The 20,340-nt window shown below is 32.9% G+C and overlaps 3 protein-coding genes across 4 annotated transcripts; 1 reads left to right on the top strand and 2 right to left on the bottom strand.

The window, feature by feature from the left end:
- Positions 1-222: 222 nt before the first annotated feature.
- On the bottom strand, positions 223-6,369 carry LOC128157172 (WW domain-binding protein 4-like). Its single transcript, XM_052819601.1, has 9 exons — positions 6,290-6,369; positions 4,248-4,320; positions 3,926-3,988; positions 3,325-3,396; positions 3,128-3,212; positions 2,559-2,711; positions 2,124-2,233; positions 1,217-1,314; positions 223-777 (listed from the first exon to the last, which is right to left on the bottom strand). Coding segments are annotated over exons 1-9 (888 nt in total). The 5' UTR covers positions 6,292-6,369; the 3' UTR covers positions 223-545.
- Positions 6,370-6,459: 90 nt separating this feature from the next.
- Positions 6,460-16,868, top strand: LOC128157171 (MBT domain-containing protein 1-like). Of its 2 annotated transcripts, none has more exons than XM_052819600.1 (22): positions 6,460-6,628; positions 8,129-8,144; positions 8,286-8,407; positions 8,624-8,780; positions 8,887-9,044; positions 9,135-9,228; positions 9,452-9,531; positions 9,626-9,743; positions 9,871-10,005; positions 10,121-10,209; positions 10,321-10,464; positions 10,604-10,697; positions 11,060-11,139; positions 11,263-11,364; positions 11,534-11,681; positions 11,880-11,959; positions 12,066-12,130; positions 12,416-12,585; positions 12,803-12,898; positions 13,440-13,601; positions 14,266-14,699; positions 15,026-16,868. In XM_052819600.1, exons 1-22 carry the CDS (start codon positions 6,626-6,628, stop codon positions 15,161-15,163), a joined length of 2,685 nt encoding a protein of 894 aa, XP_052675560.1. In that variant the 5' UTR covers positions 6,460-6,625; the 3' UTR covers positions 15,164-16,868. The 2 variants fall into 2 exon arrangements, with proteins under 2 accessions (XP_052675560.1, XP_052675559.1); XM_052819599.1 differs by having other exon boundaries at positions 12,803-12,910.
- Positions 16,869-18,199: 1,331 nt separating this feature from the next.
- LOC128193069 (small ubiquitin-related modifier 2-like) lies at positions 18,200-20,340 on the bottom strand. The gene is made up of 4 exons (XM_052866295.1): positions 20,189-20,340; positions 19,559-19,690; positions 19,370-19,441; positions 18,200-19,196 (listed from the first exon to the last, which is right to left on the bottom strand). The coding sequence occupies exons 1-4, from the start codon at positions 20,204-20,206 to the stop codon at positions 19,134-19,136; spliced, it is 285 nt and encodes a 94-aa protein (XP_052722255.1). The 5' UTR covers positions 20,207-20,340; the 3' UTR covers positions 18,200-19,133.

Here is a 20,340-nt window from a genome sequence, read left to right as displayed (position 1 = left end):
CTGTGGATTCAAAAATGAATCGTTGTTTTTTCATCTGTTGATATTTTCTTGTTTATTAATCACTACATTACAATCAAAGTTACCAGTATTCCAGATTGTGATATATTGTATTATTCTTTACATTTCATATCTTGTTTATTGTGTGTGTTTCTATTTTTAAAATGTCTCATTTTTAGTACTACATGTATCTCATTTGTTTTGAATCTAACATTAATAAGTAAATTACTAAGTGCAATTTCTTTAATGTTTTTTTCAACCTATGTCACATCTTAATAAATTAAACATTACACAATTGTTCTTTGCAAAGTTATCCATTTTGAAGTCAAGTTGATCCCAGGAAATGTAGTACAGATCTTTTCACAAAAAAGCTATCTCAATATCAAAATGAGGAATTACATTAAATTGTGTTAAAATTGTAATTCCTCTTTAACAAATATGTAGATAATAAATTTCATGCCAATGTAGATACATGTATTGTCAAATAACATAACAATGATCTTATCACTTGTTCAAACTTCACTTGATGCTACTATAAAAACCCTTTGTCAATCGTCATCTTCTCGTTGTCTAGTATTGCGTGCCCCTGATCCTAATTTGCGTTTTTTAAAAGTCACTTTTGTATTGTCATTGCCACTCGCTAGACTTTGGACTCTCTTTTCTTTGAACCTGCCTCCTTCTTGTTTCTCTTTCTTCTCTTTAGGGGGCCCGGGGAGGGGAATGTCTTCAATGGGGAGAGGCTCTGAGGGTTCCTCCGGAAGATCAAGGTTAGGGGGTTCCCTGAAAGAACACATAAGTTTTTAATTCCCTGTAATGAGACCTCATTTGTTTACAGTTTAAGTCCACCAACAGAATTAAGTTGAATTCTTTTTAAAATGACATAGTTCATAGGGCCAATGCTTATGCACAGTTTCTGTGATATGAAGTGGGTGAGAAACTCCATTTGCAAGACACCATTCAATTGCAAGGTAACTCCCATTGCAAGAATAGCCCTTTTTCTGTTGAGTGGATTGAAACAATAGATAAACTGTTTTGTTCAAGATCATATTTTGCAACTTCAGTGCCCATACCATATTTTGAGCCAGCAATCTTATGTCAATGGCCAAGCACTTACAATTACTGAGCCACTTAATTATTGAACAAGAAACAAAATGAGTGCCAGTTTACATCTGAAATGAATATTTTTCCCTTCCTGCCTGATAACCTTCTATAGACTTACTTCACTGTTTTCCAGTTGCCATAGGCTGATGTTGAGGTAGTCCCCCAGCGAAGTGGTCCCACTGCTACTTCATCAGGCTGCGCATCTAGTTCTTCTTGCTAAAATAAGCATTGGACGATAAAATCACAAGAATGAATGTACCCTTCAGTACATCAAGCAATATAAATACCCGATATGTCAATACCATGTACATGGAAAAGAGATTACTATATCTATGAACAATTTAACTTCTATACCAGGTCCATGTATATGTACCTTGAATACCTTAATATTATTTCTCGAATCAAAAATAAAAGCAAAGCAAAAATCCAAGCTGGTGACACTCTAATTAGTGCCATTCTGAGGTAAGCTCAACATTACATACAAGTGTATAATGTTTAAAGCAATATGAGCTGCATTTTTCATGTTGAATTTCTTTTATACTAAAATGTTCTTTTCTACTAAAATGACAAAAATATCATGGTTTTTAAATTTCTGTTCGCCATATTTTGTGGAAAAGGCCGTTAAAAAGCCTTATTTGGAGCAAAATTATTGTCCTCCTGTACAAAAATTTGTTTGCTTTAAATTCCTTAGAAGAGAAATATTTCCTTTGATAAAAATTAATGATTTTTTCAAATCTTATTTATCATAAAAGTTTAAGTTATATGCAGACTTATCATACTAGCAGGTTTTTGCAGCAAAATAAAATTCTAAAAAATACAGCTCATATTGCTTTAAATGCTTTTCATATCGTGGTTATTTTGGCGAGTGTAAAATTTAACAATTTTCCATTTTATACAATTAAGTCAAGAATTCAGTACCTTTATCTTAGCAACTTTAATTCTGATCCTCTTATGTTAATTACCGAATTTAGCTAAAATGTGCACCACACTAAGAAAACCCTACACAGTATTACATATGTACATACAACTCTGGCCTTCTTCTCCGCCTCCTTCTGTTCCTCTTCTTCCTCATTCTTTTTCTTCGCCTCTTGTTCTTCTATAGAAACATAGACGCTGGGAGCAACCCATTTTGATTCTAAAATTGCACCACAAAAGTTTATTTGTATAAAAATTACTTAAATATTAATTCTTAAACATGAAAAAGATTGAAAATTCATATTTGCAAGGGTGGTACATTGTAAACATGTACATGATGACATGAACCCTAGTTGTAATAAAGTAAATCAACTTTACAATGTTACATTTGACACTTTACATATTATTGTAACATTTAATGTTTTGTGATCAAGTTTTTCAGTAATTGAAATTCAAACGTCAGAGAAATGAAAATGACACATTTACTTGTTGCATCAATCAATCCTATAAGCTGAGCTTGTATTTACTACAGTGTCCATTATTACCGTGTGAGACGGTGTTCCAGTAATACGTGTAGCCCTCGGCCGATTTAGCTTCATACCACTCTCCTTCCTTCCTTTTCTTTTCTATTGCTTCTAGTGCCTTCTGTTTTGCTATATCAGATGCCTTCTCTTTCTGTTTTTTCTCAGCTTCTTTTTCTGTAACCAAAATTCATCCTCCATGATCATAAAAATCAATATTGAATTTATACTGTATTAAAACATATAAATTTGTACATAAGTATTATCTAGTTACCAGTGCTTGAAATGGCAAAAAAAAATCTTTGCCTAAATTTGATACACTTATTCACAAAAATTAAGCAAACATTTCATTTCTAAAAGAAAATCATTTTTTAAAACCTGGATTTGCGTAGCCAAAATCCACATATAATATTTTTTGAAATTAAATGATCTAGTATATATTTACAAGAAATGCACAGTCTCTTTCATGAATTATATGTGTAGCATAGATTTCCATCCATTCACACTTTATTCTTAAAAACTGATTACAGGGATGGGTAATGAACTCTATGTATATAATTCTTAAGTTGAAGAGGTATCTAAAATGAACCTACCAGCCTCCGATCTGACTCTCACTCCATACTTGGCAGCAAGTTCAGGGTCACTAGCTAGGTCTTTTTTAAATGCCTCAAGGGCAGCCTAATTTTGTTCAAAGAAAAAAACATCAATTGCATTCATTCACATCAATGAGAAAAAAATAAATAAACTGTTCACATACCGAAATCATAACAGAGAAGATGAATTCACAAACCTTTTCCATTTTTTGAATATCATCCTCCAGCTCTTCCTTTTGCTTTGCATCCTTTATACCCTTCTTTCTCACCTACCATTAAAGTTATAGGCTTATATAGTGCTGCACCACAGAACCTAACTGTCTATCAATATAATCAAGTAATCCTTTTATTCTACATTTAATCTTAGGTTTGTTCTATCAACCTCTGATAAAAAAAAATATATCAGTATAATTATTCACATTAAATTTAATCTTTGTGCTCGAATTTTTCATCCATGGAAGGCCTTTTTGCCATCTGCAGATTCTGTCACTATAGTATCACCAATTAAAGATTCCAAATATTTGTTAACATTTAAATTACCGGGGTAAACCATATGACATTCTAACATGAGTAAAAGTATGTGGTTAAATATTAAAGCTAAATTTAGCTTGGAAGATTATGGTGGCAAATGAATTATAAAATAAAAAAGTCATGCAGTGGAATCATCAAAGTCATTCATACTTCAGACTGCAGTAAATTTATATTGTGATGACTAGTGGCCATAGCTCTGAGTCTCTTTAAAAAATACTAAATCTGATTGATAAAATATCCTTAGCATTAAATGCACAAATAACTCACATCTTCAATTTTTCTTTTAACATTTTCTTGATGTTTCTTTCCTTTCTCATGAAAATCAACACTCTGTAAAAATTAAATATATGTACAAGTAAAATATGCAAGTAACTTCCTCTGGTATTACAATATGTACTTGAAATAACATGTTTTACCTTAAGTATTTTGTCTGACTATGTCACAAAAGAATATAATAATATAGCCTGAATGAAATACATGTTCTTCTAAATAATCTTAATCAACAATATCTACTAGGTACATTTACTCATTTAATAATTAATTTATTTCTTGATATTTTTTAATCATTGATTTTTCAGAAATTACTTACAGGTTTATTATCTGTTATCCAGCATTTACAATATTCACAAAATTTTCTGGGCTGTGATTTCCAGTATTCTGACCTGAAAAATAATTATAAATGAAATGTGAAAACAGGTCCTCAAAACAGATAAAGCTGGTCACTTGACACAAAAAGTTTATATACAGTTCAACCTTTTTATCCATATATGGCCAGAAATTATATGGCCAGAAATTAGTCCTGACTTTTACCCCTTTCTATTTTAAAATAAGACCCCCTGCTAAACAGAAAAAGGCTCCTCACCTCTGTTACCTTTTGTCACCAATAGAATATAGCTGTAACCATTGTTACTGGATGAAATTAAACCATCCAGCGGAAAGAAAATAATCAGTTTTGTCATACATGTTACTTTTGTCACCAGAAAACAGTGCCTTGTTACTGGTATCGGGTTCGTTCGCCCTATCCACCTGTTCGCCTTAGTCCGTTCGCTCTAATTATCGTTCGCCCAAATTATTGTTCGCTCTAAACCTCGTTCGCCCCTTGTTTATTAATAAACCTCATTATAAGTTATTTCATTTACCTTAATAACTGAAAATTTATTAACTTTTATTAATTATTCGTATATTCGATGTTTTTCCTTCATCAAAACGGACTTACCTGGTATAATTGTAAGATTTTATTGCCGTAAATTGTCAATAACCGTCTTCTTGTTTTTATAATGATTCGCTTGGTGTTTTTAAGCAGTCAAAGAAATTGAGACCTTAATTGACTTATTGAGAAGCTTAGCAGATGATTATCACCTATTCTACAATTTATCTTTGAAGAATTTACGTAACGCAATCCTTTGATCTCTAAATGAGATACTACTGTATAACGCCATAAGATATAAACATATATCTTGAGTAAATTAAGTTTAATAGCTATATATATGTATACGTATTATTGATAAATAACATAATTAAAGCATAATGTGAATTATATAGCTTGAACAATCATAAATTTGTGTGTATAATTCTATATGTAGTAGTAGTTTATTTGCGTATACATTACATACATTGTCATAGCATAGGAAAACTACATCTGGTTCTATTTGAATTCGTTAATTAAATTTCATTCAAAGCTCCATTATTTTTCCAGAGCAATCATAACGGGCGGGTGCACAATTAGTCTGCATACTTATTTATAACTGTGTTTGGGGAGACAAGCATGTAGCGGTATATCCTTTTTAAAGTTATAAACAGCAACTGTACATGTTTTTTTTTTTAATTGTAACTTTGCAAAGACTGCTCTCTGATATATAGGTCCCTCGTCGAAAACCACAAATTTCATAATCATGATACGGTTATATTATGAGGTAAAATTTATTATAATTACAAAATAAATACATAAGAAAATTAGATTTAGTAACATTAAAAAAATAAAATCAATTCACAAGTTTTCGTAACGATATAGTAATGCCACGTAAGTCAAATGGTCATTATTTATAGAAGTGGTATTATTTTCATTAATTGATATATATCTTCATAATGTTTAAATTGATCAGAATACACAACAAATATATAAATTAACCCTATATAAAAATAACGGACCTAGTGCGAACGGCGTCAAGAGCGAACGGACCTAGGGCGAACGGAAACTAGAGCGAACGGCGTCAAGGGCGAGCGCGTTTTAGGGCGAACGAACAGCCAATCCTTGTTCCTGGTTACAAATGAAATGGGGTAAAAGTCAGGACTAATTTTTCGCCATATCTATTTTTATCCCATTGCTACAAAGTGGTGTTAGGCAATTAAGATAAAATTTAAAAAGAATTACAGGTTGAGAAATCCAGCTTATTTCGATATATTCAGGGCATTCGGAATATTAAAGATATATGCATGCAAAATATGTACTGCATTTTCAGTGAAACTTGAACTAAATGTTGTTTATTAACCTTTTTTAACAAACACGGTGGCTAAACATATTTCATTTAGGCTATTAAAATATAATTAATTTTTTATTGGCTTGAGAACTGTGTAGAAAGAATCATTACAAACAAAGCTGCACATAAGTATAGTAGAGTATCAACAACTTACATGCTTACAAAAACTGCCGGAAGTTTACATTTAGGTGCATGCGTAATGGTTCACAAATTAAGAAAATGCCTATTTTAGGAATCATTTGTAAGGGGGCTTTTCATTGGTGAAAAAAATTCGTATAGCAAAATCTCATTTTCAACCACCAATAAAATTTGTTCTAACGTGCTGATGCACAGGGGTCGCACCTGCGCACAGATACGACACATTTGTTGTTTCACGAAATCTAGGGACCAGGATAGCAGACTGGAGCTTTTTGCACCCGTAATCACAGAAAAGTTAGACGAAAAATATCACAAGGCATATCCTTTTATGTGTGCTCTATGATAAAACAGTATGGTAAGTACGAACGCTCGTGAAGTATGTTGTCTCGGTTTGTTATGATATTGGTCGGCAGTCTGACTCCGTGTTTACGTTTGGAACTTGGATGGAATTTTGCTAAAATGCTGTAAATTGAAATGAAATTTAAACTATTTTTGTTTGTTTAATTATTTTATTGTTAATTAAGCCAATTTTGCTCCAAGAATCCGAGAAATTTGCTTGTAATATCCCTACTGCTGATACTTGCCTGCAATGTTTGTGGGTCAAGGTAAAGGGAACATTTCTCCAATGTTGGCATGGATATCGTGTTGGTTTTTTTTATAACGATTAGAACAATTATGTCAAATTATTTTATTTTGTTACTGGTTTTGTAGTTCGTTGAATTTAATATGATGCAGGATAAGCATATTAAACAGTTTGTACATGCATCATGTATGCACAGGCCTAATGATCTATAGTTAAGTGGGCAGGTACAGCCTTCATCTTCATCTCGTTGCAAACCAAAAGATGTAGATTCTTGGAGTTTAGTTCATACTGGTATAGATGACCGCTTAAGCTCAACCATTGTTATCATTGACTACGGCCAGGTTTAGCTTTACAACTTGAAGTAGAACACTACAGAGTTTATGTATTTTGAATAATTTAATTAACATATAGAAATTAATACTCACTGTATTTGCTAACGTTTTGTCGGAGGTCAAGATCCAATGAAATTTGACATGATGTGAAGTCTAGAGTTCAGATAAAGTTCAAAATTTGATACACAGTTAGGGTTCCCATTTTATTCTCTTTTTCATTGCAGTTTATATTTTCTTATTTGCAAAGTAATTTTCGGCAAAAGTAAAATGTCAAATAAAAAGCCATGTCTAATGATTTCTGAATTTTGAAATTGGTGTTCTTTGTACAGATGTAGGCATTAATATTATGGTTGTTTTAGATAAAAGAAGTCTGTATTACAAATATCTATACACTAGTATTAAATCAACAGTTGAAGGTTAGACCATGTTATGGTTTTGACAATTGCACAATATAATTAAATTTTAGACTTTGTAAAAAGAAGTAATTAAAAGCTATGCTTACCAGTTCCTATGTAGAGACAACATGAATATCAATTGTTTAAAACAATCTACTCTGGAACAATGATTAAAATATGGCCACTAGCCCGCCTTTTATTTATTTTTGTACATTATATTATATTGTTAATATTATATTGTTAATTCATATACCGTATGTCTGGTAATTTTCGCGATGCTCTAATCTTTGCTTTTTTCGCGATGTCTTTTAAATCACATATTATTGAATACCCAGAAATTATATAATCATATAATGTATCATTTTCTATAAGAAACAATTTAAATTGCAAAAAAATGACTGACGCGAATTTAAAATGCTACACATTTTCCCCATTTTCGCAAATATGTTGACATGCGAAAAAAAACCTGGATATACGGTATCATTTTTAAAATGAAAAAATGTTACATATTTTTAATTTAATTTTGTATCTTTTTTTTCTTTCAGGATCAGAGTGATACAGGTATGACTGATATCTATTCTCAAATTTCAAAAATACAACAATAAACCATATTAATGTTTTACAATTATTGAAAAATCATAGAACAATTAAGAGTTGCTTTTCAAAAAATGAAAATGATGAGAATTTGTTTTGTAACTCTAGATTGGGGAGGATGGAATACAAGAGATTCCATGGATGGAGATTCCTTCTCCAGGAGGGAGGATTCCAACCTCAGTATGGGAGACACCAAGTCAGATTCTGTGTATGATGGGAGCAATATAGGTGTAAGTAGTAGGCTCTGTAAGCACTTTAAAGTTATCATTAGATGGCTACATTTACACTGTAAGGTGTATTTAAAGCAGCATCTTGGATGGCTCTAGACTTTATTGACTTTTTCTTTGGTGGATATTGGATAACAACTCTGCTACTTGTTAAAAAGCTGATACAGTGTATTAAAATGTTTAACTATATAAATGTCATGATATCATAAAACTTTCTAGAATGATGATGAATACAGTAATATGTATGATGACTACAATGACGATTACCAAGATGGGTCAGACACTGAAGATGATGATGACGATGAAAATGAGCGTCCATACACATCAACGCCTCAGTCCATGCCATTTAAGTTTATTAATGGAAAAGATGGAATGGGTAAGATATATTACCAAGTGCACATAATTTTTTCGAACATGTCTGGCAACAGATGTCAAGATGCATATTAACTGAATTATAAAAGACAATGGTTTTTCATTTACAGCTACTTGTGAAAAATGTGGTGCTGTTGGAATAAAGCATGCGTTTTACTCCAAGTCAAAGCGTTTCTGCAGCCTTTCTTGCTCTAGAAGTTTTGCCACTTCTCAGAGGGAGGGTAAACAGAGTCCAACAGGAAAGGGAGATGGAGTCATTTCTCCTTTGGTAAAAAATAATTACTATTTTCTAAAGTTCTTGTTTGAATGTGTAGTTCATATGTATATATATTTATCAGTGAGCTTTGCTTTCCTTCAGCCACCAAAGAAGCCAGCTGCTAAAAAATTGGCAAATCAAGCCCATCTCCAGCGGCCTGTGGACAATGTGCCCAGAACCCTGACAAAGAGAGCAGGTAAATGCTTTTTGGGGGATGTAAAATTCTATGTTTAGAAGTTTAATCCATAATAACTGTGTTCTCTCAGTGATATTAAATGAAATGCATTTGTTTTTATGAACTAGCATTTGATGTTTAAGATTTTGGTTTAAATCAAATGCATTCCAGAAAATTTTGTTTCAGTTTTTAACACTTATTAATCATTTACATGTACATTTATCATCGTATTATTCTTTTAAAGGTGGATTGAAAGGTTTTGACTGGGGACCTTACTTATCCTCGGGAGGAGCTGAGGCAGCACCTGTCAGCTACTTCAAACATGTATGTATCAATTTTTGAGATTTATTTTTGAAAATGTTGTAGCGTTTCTTCTCAAAGTGTCAATGCGTATTTATGTATGTGATATTTCTTACAGTGCCCTATGTATGATAGCTGGCACAACATTACCACAGGGATGAAGCTGGAGGTCATTAACTTCGAGTGTGATCTATCTAGTGACGCATTCTGGATAGCCACTGTCATCAAAATAGGAGGTACAGTAAAACACAACTATAGCGAACACGCTTATGATGAATTGATGCTTACAGCGAAGTGATTGTATTTTTTTTCAAAAAAAAATTTCGGTAGAATCTAATGCTTTGTATGTATGTTATTTGATAGGATATAAGGCACTGATGCGGTATGAGGGCTATGCCAATGACCCGTCACATGATTTCTGGGTCAATCTCTGTACAGATGAGGTCCATCCAGTTGGCTGGTGTGCTACAAGTGGGAAACCTCTTGTTCCCCCAAAGTGTAAGGAAATTTTATTTTTCTTTGGTATACAAACTGAGTTTCAAGATATATACATGTATATACTTAAGGTGATAAGTTCCTGAGACAACTTTAATATGCCATTTATCATTTTCAGACATTCAGAACAAGTATGTGGATTGGAAAGAATACCTTGTAAAGAGATTGACAGGTTCTAGAACTCTGCCCAATAACTTCTACAACAAGGTTAGAAAGACGAAAAAAAATTTCAGTGAATAGTTTAGATCGTGCATTGTGTTTAATTAGATAAAATTGTATTCTACATGTATGTTTTAAACAACGGCTGTTTTGTTGCAGGTGGTGGAATCCATCAACAGCCATGGTTTCAAGTACCACATGCAGGTAGAAGTGGTTGACAAAATGTGTGTGTCGGCCATGCGTGTTGCCAGGGTAGAGGAAATCATAGGAGGGAGACTGAGACTGCAATATTCTGACACTAAGGTGTGTACCATGTAATGTAACTTACCAATTGTCTCAGTATTTATCCTTGTCAGGAATTGATTACAGTAGACTTATATTCACATAGTTTATAATTGAATTGACTTTAAATATACGTGAATACATTTGACTGGCTTTGTAGGAGGAGGACGACTTTTGGTGTCACTGCAGATCCTCTCTAGTCCACCCCATCGCCTGGTCACAGCAGAGTGGGCACAAACTTCATGCCACTAATGGTAGGTCTGAACTCTATGATAACGGTATGTATTTGTGTAAACACAAGGTATTTTAAGTATTTTGATGTTCTAATCAATTTTTTGCAGAGCACTGATTTATGCATGAAGTTTTTGCCATTGTTTTGATAATTTCTGTACTCAGATAGGTCATAATAGGTAGATATCCCTCTAAAAGTTTACTTGACAAGGGTGCTATGTTTCCAGTTGAAATCCTTATTGACAATGGATCAGTTGGTCAATAGACTTAAAAAGGCTTTTGGTATTTGTAGATGCATGGATACCCCTGGTTATTTGCATAGAAATAATACTGATGATAGTGTTATGAAAGTATTTATGACATATCCAGTACTCTTTTTTTTCAGATTATAGAAACAAGTGTTTAAATAAGATTGCTGTTGAAAAATATGATGCTAATGATGCTACACCAAGTTTGTTTTTCAAAGTAAGTAATACATTAAAAGGTTAAGACAAAGATTTGATTTCTTTTCCAAGTACTGCAAATCAACATGTGTATTTATTTATAAATATTTTCTCTTACTTTATACTTATATTTATTTTCTGCTAGATGAAAGAACCCCCAAATGGATTAAAATTTCAAGTTGGAATGAAGCTTGAAGCTATTGATCCATTGAACCTCTCTGCAATCTGTGTTGCAACAGTTATGAAGGTATTGTGCTTAACTAGAGATGTAATTTATAAATGATTGCTATTTGTAAAAAGTCCAGTCATGGTATCTTTCTTAATTATATATTAAAAAAAAAACCATATTTACTGGTGTATGTGAACATGAAAGTTAAATTTTGGGAGTATTAACCTGAGATAAAACTTGTGTTCAGGTGCTGAAGAATAATTACCTGATGATTGGTATTGACGGGTCCATGGCAGAGAATGGGTCTGATTGGTTCTGCTACCACGCCACCTCACCCTGTATATTTCCTGTGGGGTTCTGTAAAATCAACGGCCTTGACCTTACTCCTCCCAGAGGTTTGTTAACTTTCATATTTGTCCATATATTTGTAACTACAGAGGTACTCCTAACGGTCATGTAAATCAGTGAAAATTACATTATCCTCTTTTGACGGTACCATAGTTTCATTATTTATACACATACATCTATACATTTGAGTGTCAAAAATTGTCAAGGCATGGATTCTGTCTTTCATGTATCTTTGTATATTTTAGGTCACAAGGGTCCATTTAAATGGTTTGACTATCTGAAACAAACCAAAGCTATAGCAGCACCTGTCAAATTATTTGACAAAGTAAGTACCTCACCAGTAGTATTATAGAAATATGCTGTTTCCTCTCAGTAGTTAATCCATACAATGTTAGTGTGTCAGTTGATAATAAGGAAGATTTTGATTTTAGGACATACCTAAACATGGTTTTAAGAGTGGGATGAAGATTGAAGCTGTGGACTTGATGGAGCCAAGGTATGTGAAGCACAAATTGATAAATAAATTTTCAGTTAATGCAGTTTTTAATTGGATGCATAAAAAGTTATATAGCAGGTATTGCATTTACATGTAGTCTAAATATAAACAATAATGTCCAGTTTTTAAATGTGAGGCACAATTTGATAAATTTTGTGTAAAAAGTTTGATTTGATGCATTAAATAATATAAGGCAGGTAATGTATTTAATCTGTCTATCATGAATGAATCAAATGATGTCACAATTCTTCAACATGAATTCCAGGCATGTGCTGTTTGTTTTAGGCTGATCTGTGTGGGAACAGTGCTACAAGTGGTGGGGCGCTTACTGAGGGTCCACTTTGATGGGTGGGAGAACGAGTATGACCAGTGGGTGGACTGTGAGTCCCCAGACATGTACCCCGTGGGATGGTGCGAGGTCATGGACTACAGTCTGGAAGGACCAAGGGTCAAAGGTCAGCTATTACTCTCTAAGATCATGTTTTCAAAATAATTTTTTTCATGAATGCATATACTTTGGTGCCTTTTAATTTGCTGATGAAATTTTTTTGTCTTCAAATTTATGCATGTATTTACAGGTATAGTAAGTGTATGTGTCAGAGATGCTTGGTTACATGTACATAGTAAATTGTTGATACAGTTTTTAGTAACCTTATATTTGAATTATTTTAGTGGAACAAGTTCAGCAAATTATGCCAACACACAAAATGTCAAAAGAGCAGAAGAAACGCAAGGGTAAAACGCAGATTTACAAAGGCCCAAGAAAGAGTAAGAAAACCGGTTAGCTACCCATGTAGAAGTGAATTGATTCTACATTACACACTTCATATTCTCTTAACTTTCACTTGGAGCATGCATTGTATTTGTCTTATTTAGATAGTTCTAAGGTGCAGTTTTTGCAAATATTTTTAAGCTTTATTAATTAGAATGGTGGTGAGGGGATAACTTTGAATATGCAGTGATAATTGTACCTTAGAACAACTTTGGAATGATGGATTTTGAATTAATTGTAGATTATGTAATTGGGAAATGGTTCATATTTAAGTACCTGTATGTGCTATTGTTAAACATGTAAATCTTAAATTTTCAACTTAATAAATTATCTATTTTTGAGTGCTACACATTTAATATGTGTGTCATTTCAGACAATTAACTAGGTATATATTTTCAGAATATTAAAGGTTTCCTTGGATCTAAGATAATTTATATTTTAGTTTTAACAATTATGCAGATCTGCATTGAAGCACACATTTTTGATGCTGTGTGTGGTGTGATGCATTTAACTTAACTTACTGTGTTATTTCAACAGAGAGGAAGACAAAGATGGGGTCTCCTCTGGCTGACCAGCAGCAGAGGTCTCTGCAAGAAAACAACAGGGATCAGGGCTTCTTGTCGTATGGAAGCCGCACACGACCAGCCCACCACAGTCTGCCACCGCTGGTAGATCCTGTGGTGACTGCCGTCCCTAAAGGTAAACATTTCTTCTGTGGGTACCACAAAGCATCCAGTATTTCTACAGTAGTAAACCTCAGAAAAGTGGTTGTGATTATGCATTTTGATTACCTGCCCTCTCTACTCCACAAAGCATCCAGTATTCCACATTTGTAAACTTCAGAAAAGTGGTTGTGATTCTGCATTTTGAACACTTAACCCCTCATACTCCACAAACCATCAAGTATTCTACATTTGTAAACCTCAATAAAGTGATTGTGATTCTGCATTTTAAATACTTGCCCTTTGTACTTGAGAGTTTTATGGTTATTGTGTGCGAGATCCATATGACGATAATGATTACTCTTGAATCCGTCATCAAATGGAATGTAGGTAGAGAAATGACTTCTTCACTTTACACGCATTAAAATTCATGTGTATGTGTTGCAATGCAATAATATTTAACTGCTCAGCACCACAGAAACTAGGTATAAAGTGCAAGCTTATGAACATCATGCTTTTCAAGAATGAATGAAAAAAATTAACAAATGATAATTTGTAAATTCCTTACTTAAAATTGATTATCATTATTAATACTACAATAATTTGTGGTACTTATTAAGCACATGTTATATTTATATAGAGGTTAAGCTACAACAAACTACTTATGACACAGTTAACAGTCACTGCTCTTCTTTTTACAGGATCCCAAGAAATGGAGACATCTGACACCAGTACCAATGATGGGCCGCCACAACTCAGCCCTCATTCTATCACAGAGAACCAGCTAAAACCCTCGTCACAAACACCGCGTCATTCTGATAGTCATACAAAATCTACATCACAGCCATATGTCAAACAGGAACCAATGGACATTAGTGACAATCTGTCAAATCAATCCAATACCAGCATTTCCAGTTCACCAAATGGGAAAACAGCCTTGTCCAACCTGTTGATGTCAAAAACCACCAATCAAGTCAAAATCATCACACCTGCATCTTCCCAGGGTAATGAACAGATGTCGTTATTAGCGGCACGTCAGTCAACGGTGTCGCCTGATCAGTGGTCCGTGTCCGACGTCTGCTATTTCCTGAAGTCGCATGACTGTGCCTTGTACTGCGAAAGCTTTGTCAAAATGGTAATTGCTCTGAGTTTTATTGTATTATGCATGTACAAAAGTTCAAAAAAAATTATCTTTGTTTTTTTCGAAATGATTACTGTAAATTCCTTATTTTACGAGAGTTCTTAATTCTGCAATTCAAACGTTTTCCATCAAATCACGAGAACAAAGAATTTTGAATGCCGAATTTTTATCATAGTTTCTCATAATTAACATATATCCGAAAAATAAAAGCGAGAATTGAAAATTTTACACAGATATTAATTCCTCATGTTTAATTAGGAATCTACATTAATAAACTTGAAGGGAAGATGCTTGATGGCAAGTTTTTGTTTGCTTTGTAGGGGATTGATGGCCAGAGGTTGCTTACGCTGTCAAAGGAGCAGATTGCAAGCATTACTGGAATGAAAGTGGGTGCTTCGTTGAAGATCTCGGAACTTGTTCAGCAGCTAAAGTCAAGGTGCAGCAAACCTAATGTGTAAAAACAAAACGGCAATTCACGACTATCTGGTATAAGGCAGCATATTCATCCAGACTTTTGTACAATTCTGCTGTTTACTGCTTTACTGTAGTGCGTACATTTCCTTAACCAGCAGATGGACCTAGTGCAATTCCCCCTCATTAAAACCATTGTTAAGGAAATGTATTCTTTGTTATTTCTAGTTATGTTATGTGAGAGTACACGTAGTTTATGGCTGTTGATTATTCTTGTCAAAGTTTCTTTTATTTGTTCATAGGAGTTTAATTTCTTAAGTTTTTGTCATTTTGTGTACAATATATGAGATATTACTTGCCAACAAGAATTTTTCTGTTACCAGATTAAAATTGTAGCAGATTTAACTGAATTAGTTTGTTGATTAGATAATTATAGCTAGGGTCCACATTATTCTGTTGATTGTTAAGTATGAGAGGCTATGACTTGAAATTTCTGATCTGTATGTTATTTTTATTTACATTTTTATTCCATGAATGATTGGATTTTTTTTTTACCACAGCATGTAATATTCAATTAAAAGTATATTTTATTAAAAGTAGTTTGGCAATTGAAAAGTTGTACGTTAATTTTGTTAAAAATTACATGACTTACTGTCCTACAAGATACTGATATAGGGAAATATTCACCCCTTTTGCCCTCATTGTCAGGGTGCTATCTTTTTTGGTTCCATTTGCTTCTGTTTGGGCCAATTTAAGGTGTATGTTAAGGTATACATGTATGTATCCAAGTACTGGAAAATAAGTAACAAGAAGTTAGGGACTTTTGGCATCTGAATCTTGTTCTTGGTGCCTCCTATTCAATTTAATTTTAAGTCTCTCAAGCTAGGACTTGATATTGCATCAAGTCAAGCTTTTGGAGTCACTGTTACAAAATCTTTTAATTAAAAAAAAGGATTGTTTATGGTAAAACACACTAGAAACCAGAGAAATGGTTGTGGGAGTTAAAGAAAAAAAAGCCACAAGGTAACATGGTACAACTGTATTGTAAAAAAAAATTATTGTGAATTACTTGTACATTTGAATATGTTTGGTATATAATGATAAAAGGTTATGAGTTAAATTGCCAGTATTTCTCCCCATTGTTAACAGGTAACTATTAGAAGCTTCTAATGAAAGTAAATACATGTATAATCAGATATTTTGCAATATTTTTGTTGTTGTGCATGCTATATCTTACGTGAATGTTAAGATTTGCATTTTTGAGTGACCATTATCTTATTGTGGATGGTTTTGATCTGAAAACTTGAGGGCATTAAATTTAAAAGAAAGTTTTTTAAAGGAAATACTAGTTGTTTAATTTTTGTATCCATTAGACTATCTGTTGTTTATCAAAGTCACATTTTCTTTCTTCAAAATTCAGCAACCTGTAGTAACAGTGTTGTATAAAATTGAGGAGAATTTTCTTTTTTATGTACACTAAAAGTAGGAAAACCATTTAAAATGTTCCAATTTTCAGTGCCAAACATATAAATATTTACTTGTATTTGGTATACAGACATAATTTTACATGCTATGCTAGGTAATCTACAAAAATTTCATGTGTAATTTAGTTTCCTATATTAAATACAACAATAGATTAAGCATTTTCTTTTTGTATAGAACTCAATACATGTGTTATTATTTTATCTTTATACATGTCTTGAGGAAAGATTTATTTTTCATGTTTATTCCACTTTAATAAATGCTTAAAATTTGAAATTTGTTATAATTTAGAGCATAAGGACCTCTTTGGATCTCCAATTTTCAAGTGTGTTGATGATAATCCTTCAAATTTAAAGTCATGTGTATGGAAAACGGAAGATTACCCCCCCCCCCCCCCCCCCCAAGTTATGCAACTACCCCCAAAATGCACAATTATTATCCTTTCACAATGATTTCAATCTGAACTTTATTTTTTTTTTTTTCCATCGAATCATTTTTGTGTCCTGATTCAAATTGATAAAATTGTCAACAAACAATAATGATGATCAAAATCCACATCATAATTATTTGCACATAAAAGTCATTATTATAACTGAAAACTATTTCATGATATTTGATTGTTAAAAAATGTGATTCTACTTGCTACCCTGGAAAAAACTGTACAAAAATCTCAAGTTTTCCTGCATTCCATTGTATCTCAAATGGTAAATAGAACTTAAATGATCATTTATATACAGTTCATGTATGAGTTAAAGCAAGCTTGGCATCAATGAAAGTACTGAGTTGGGGTCTGACAACATACAGGTAAGTTATTGCCTCCTCAAAAAAAGAGCATTGCTTAAAGCTGAACACTATGGTACTCATAAATAGGCATCATCACATCCAATTGCACACTTGAAACTCGTGGGTAATGATTTATATTTGATGTTAGTATTCTCCTGGCTGTTAAAAAGTACAGGAACTTAGATAATTTTATCACCACCGAGTAACATGGGCAATGTATGATGTAGGTTCACACAGGTGAGACATCTACAGCAAAATAATTTAAACTGATGAGGCATCTTCAGGTTATACAAGGGTTGTAGGGATAGCAGCATTAAAAGAGAAATATGGCAGCAAATGCCTTCATTGTGCTTCAAGATGTAATTCATCATATCAAGTTATGTTTCTACAAACACCTCAATATGACTGGGTAAACTTTTAAAACATGATTATTTATATTTAACTATTTATGCCCTTTCATTTGTAATGGTACTGCAATAATAGAATCTTTCCTGTCTATACTGCTACAAAATCACGATTGTACTTGTTGGGTTTATTTTAATCAACAATATTAAAAAAAAAAATACATTTGCTAAACCATCATTTCTAATGCTGAATCTGCAGATCAAGAAGTTTTGATATTAAGTCTTTTATCTTACGCAGTACTTTTCTCTATCACTTTAACAACCGTCAAATCAGAATGAAGTGTCAAAATGGCAGTTATTTTACCTTGCTTATTCAGTACATGTATTGGCAACTTTTTTTCCACCTTGTTTCAAAAACCGCATATTTTCTGCCATATATACCAGATAGTAAATTAAGAACCATCATAAATACAGTTAAAAACTTGTATACTTTTTATTGACAAATGTGAGAAATGAATTACATCATTTTTACAACATATTGCAAACAATTGTGTTAATTAAAATAACAACCTCACATTACCCACTCGGATTTGTGTTGGGCCACTACATAGTTCTAGTTTTGTCTCTCTGACAGTTTCTTTGAATATCATGTCAAACCAATGCAAAATTAAGTAACAATCTAAAAATTTCTACTACAAATACAATACAGCCAAGAAAATTCTGTTTTTTGGTCCTTACAAAATAATTAAAACAATATGACGCAAGATCGAATACACATTAGAAATCAAAAAATTCATAAAATGCTAAAATAATAGTCCATAGAATTAGAATGAGGAAATTTTTTTTTCTAGATATAAATTCTAAAGCGAGTAGACTTAATTTTTTAAACTTTTGCACATTTAATTTAGTGAGACTAGATGGGCGATTCTTCCCTTGGATTTATTGGTGTGTGTAACTGTTCCGTGAAGCTGGTGTAATACTCAGGACTTCTATGCCCTGGACATTGAGGTATAAAACAAAAATTATACAAAATACACAAGACAGTTGCACAAAATCTCCATATTGAGAACCCATCAAATTCCGTACAACAAATGTTTTCACAGGTATTGTTTTCCCTTAAATTAAAGTCAGAATGCGTGTTTTAGGGGGTAATACACATAAACTAAATATATATATTTACAGTACATAAAAACAAATGTAAGCTTGTGACACCAGAGTTTTGACCACACCTACTCCGGAGATGCTTTCTCTGCTGTACTGTAGCTTTGTACCACACTGGTGCCAATGAAGACAGCGATGAAATATAAACAGAATGAGATGATGTATGAACTGAAGATCAGGCACCGTCACTTTTAGTCTGAATGTTGCATTAGTCAGTTACACTAAGTTCCATTTCATGTCTATATTCTCACAATAAACCTCCTGTCTGCTGTTGAAATACATCTATACTATCTCCGTCTTCCATATCCAACTATAAAGTAGAAAACAAAATTTAGACACAAATTGAAACTTTTAAAGACACATTGGTTCTAGAACACACTCATTTCAACAAGAATTGAGTAATAATAAACTAATACCTGATCAGATGATGACTTTATTATTTTTTAAACAAAGGAAAACTAGAAATCTAATCATTTTACTTACCCCTGAAGGTGTGTCTGTTTCATTAATGGGATTTCCGTCAAATCTAAATCGCACAACTCCAAGCTTTAATCCCTGGGAAAAAAAAAGAAATACAGTGAAGGTCTTCAAATTTTGTGTTCAAAACAAATTTACATTAATTATTATTCATTATCAAGTACAGAACTGTTGAAGTAAAAAATATATACTTACAGCTCTGTCACAGTATGCAGACATCAGTTTCCTCAGGGGGGTGTTCTTCTTAATTTTAAAATGCACAACACTTCCATCTTGTCCAGTGACCTTTAAGTTAATGTGTTCACTGCTTTCAGGTTTAATTTCATCCTGAAATAAATAAAAGAATACACTAAGTAATTAGAACGCGGACACACTTTTATTTTAAATATGAAAAACATTAATTAAGTACAAGTCTAGAGCTGAACATAAAAGCAAAGCAACAGAATTCAACAGATTTGAAATTTTCAAATCTTTACTTAGCTCTTACTTTAAAAAGTAACAAATTAGAAGTAATGCCAGTATCAACGACTCATAATCTATCTACCCCCCCCCCCTTTTTCAGTAAAATTATTTTTCAATAAACAAATGTGGTCGAGGCTTACTAATGGTCATTTGAATCTATTATTTGTTTTATTGTATCATTATAAACTCAAAGAAAATACACATGACGACAGTTTACTAATAAGACGCGTGCCTTCCACACCACATGGGGAAAACGAAAACAGCATTGTTCAAATCTCAACGCGGGAAGGAGTGTCGCAGTAATAACTTTGGCGAATCTTAAGATGCTTTTTTCGAAAGTCCGTTCCTTTACTGAGTCTTTACCTTTTTCTCCTCTGACATTTTGATTTTTCTTAATAAGTTCTGGTAATGAGCCCTGTCTCTAGAGTCTGTCGGCTTTCCGCTGTTAAAATGGCGCACAAAGGAAATACCCGTGTAATGTACTGCTTTGTAAAACGATTTTTCATTGGTCGTTG

This window comes from Crassostrea angulata, chromosome 7, assembly GCF_025612915.1.
Source record: "Crassostrea angulata isolate pt1a10 chromosome 7, ASM2561291v2, whole genome shotgun sequence".
Lineage (NCBI taxonomy): Eukaryota > Metazoa > Mollusca > Bivalvia > Ostreida > Ostreidae > Magallana > Magallana angulata.
This window is presented reverse-complemented; position numbering and strand designations above follow the sequence as displayed.

Coding starts and splice junctions, on each gene's coding strand:
- LOC128157172 (XM_052819601.1), bottom strand. Junction 3,213..3,324: donor ATATTCAAAAAATGGAAAAG/GTTTGTGAATTC, acceptor GAACAAAATTAG/GCTGCCCTTGAGGCATTTAA. Junction 1,315..2,123: donor CGGAGAAGAAGGCCAGAGTT/GTATGTACATAT, acceptor TGCTTATTTTAG/CAAGAAGAACTAGATGCGCA.
- LOC128157171 (XM_052819599.1), top strand. Junction 10,006..10,120: donor ACCTCTTGTTCCCCCAAAGT/GTAAGGAAATTT, acceptor TATCATTTTCAG/ACATTCAGAACAAGTATGTG. Junction 14,700..15,025: donor GCGAAAGCTTTGTCAAAATG/GTAATTGCTCTG, acceptor TTTGCTTTGTAG/GGGATTGATGGCCAGAGGTT.
- LOC128193069 (XM_052866295.1), bottom strand. Junction 19,442..19,558: donor CTGCATACTGTGACAGAGCT/GTAAGTATATAT, acceptor TTTTTTTCCCAG/GGATTAAAGCTTGGAGTTGT. Junction 19,197..19,369: donor AAACAGACACACCTTCAGGG/GTAAGTAAAATG, acceptor TCTACTTTATAG/TTGGATATGGAAGACGGAGA.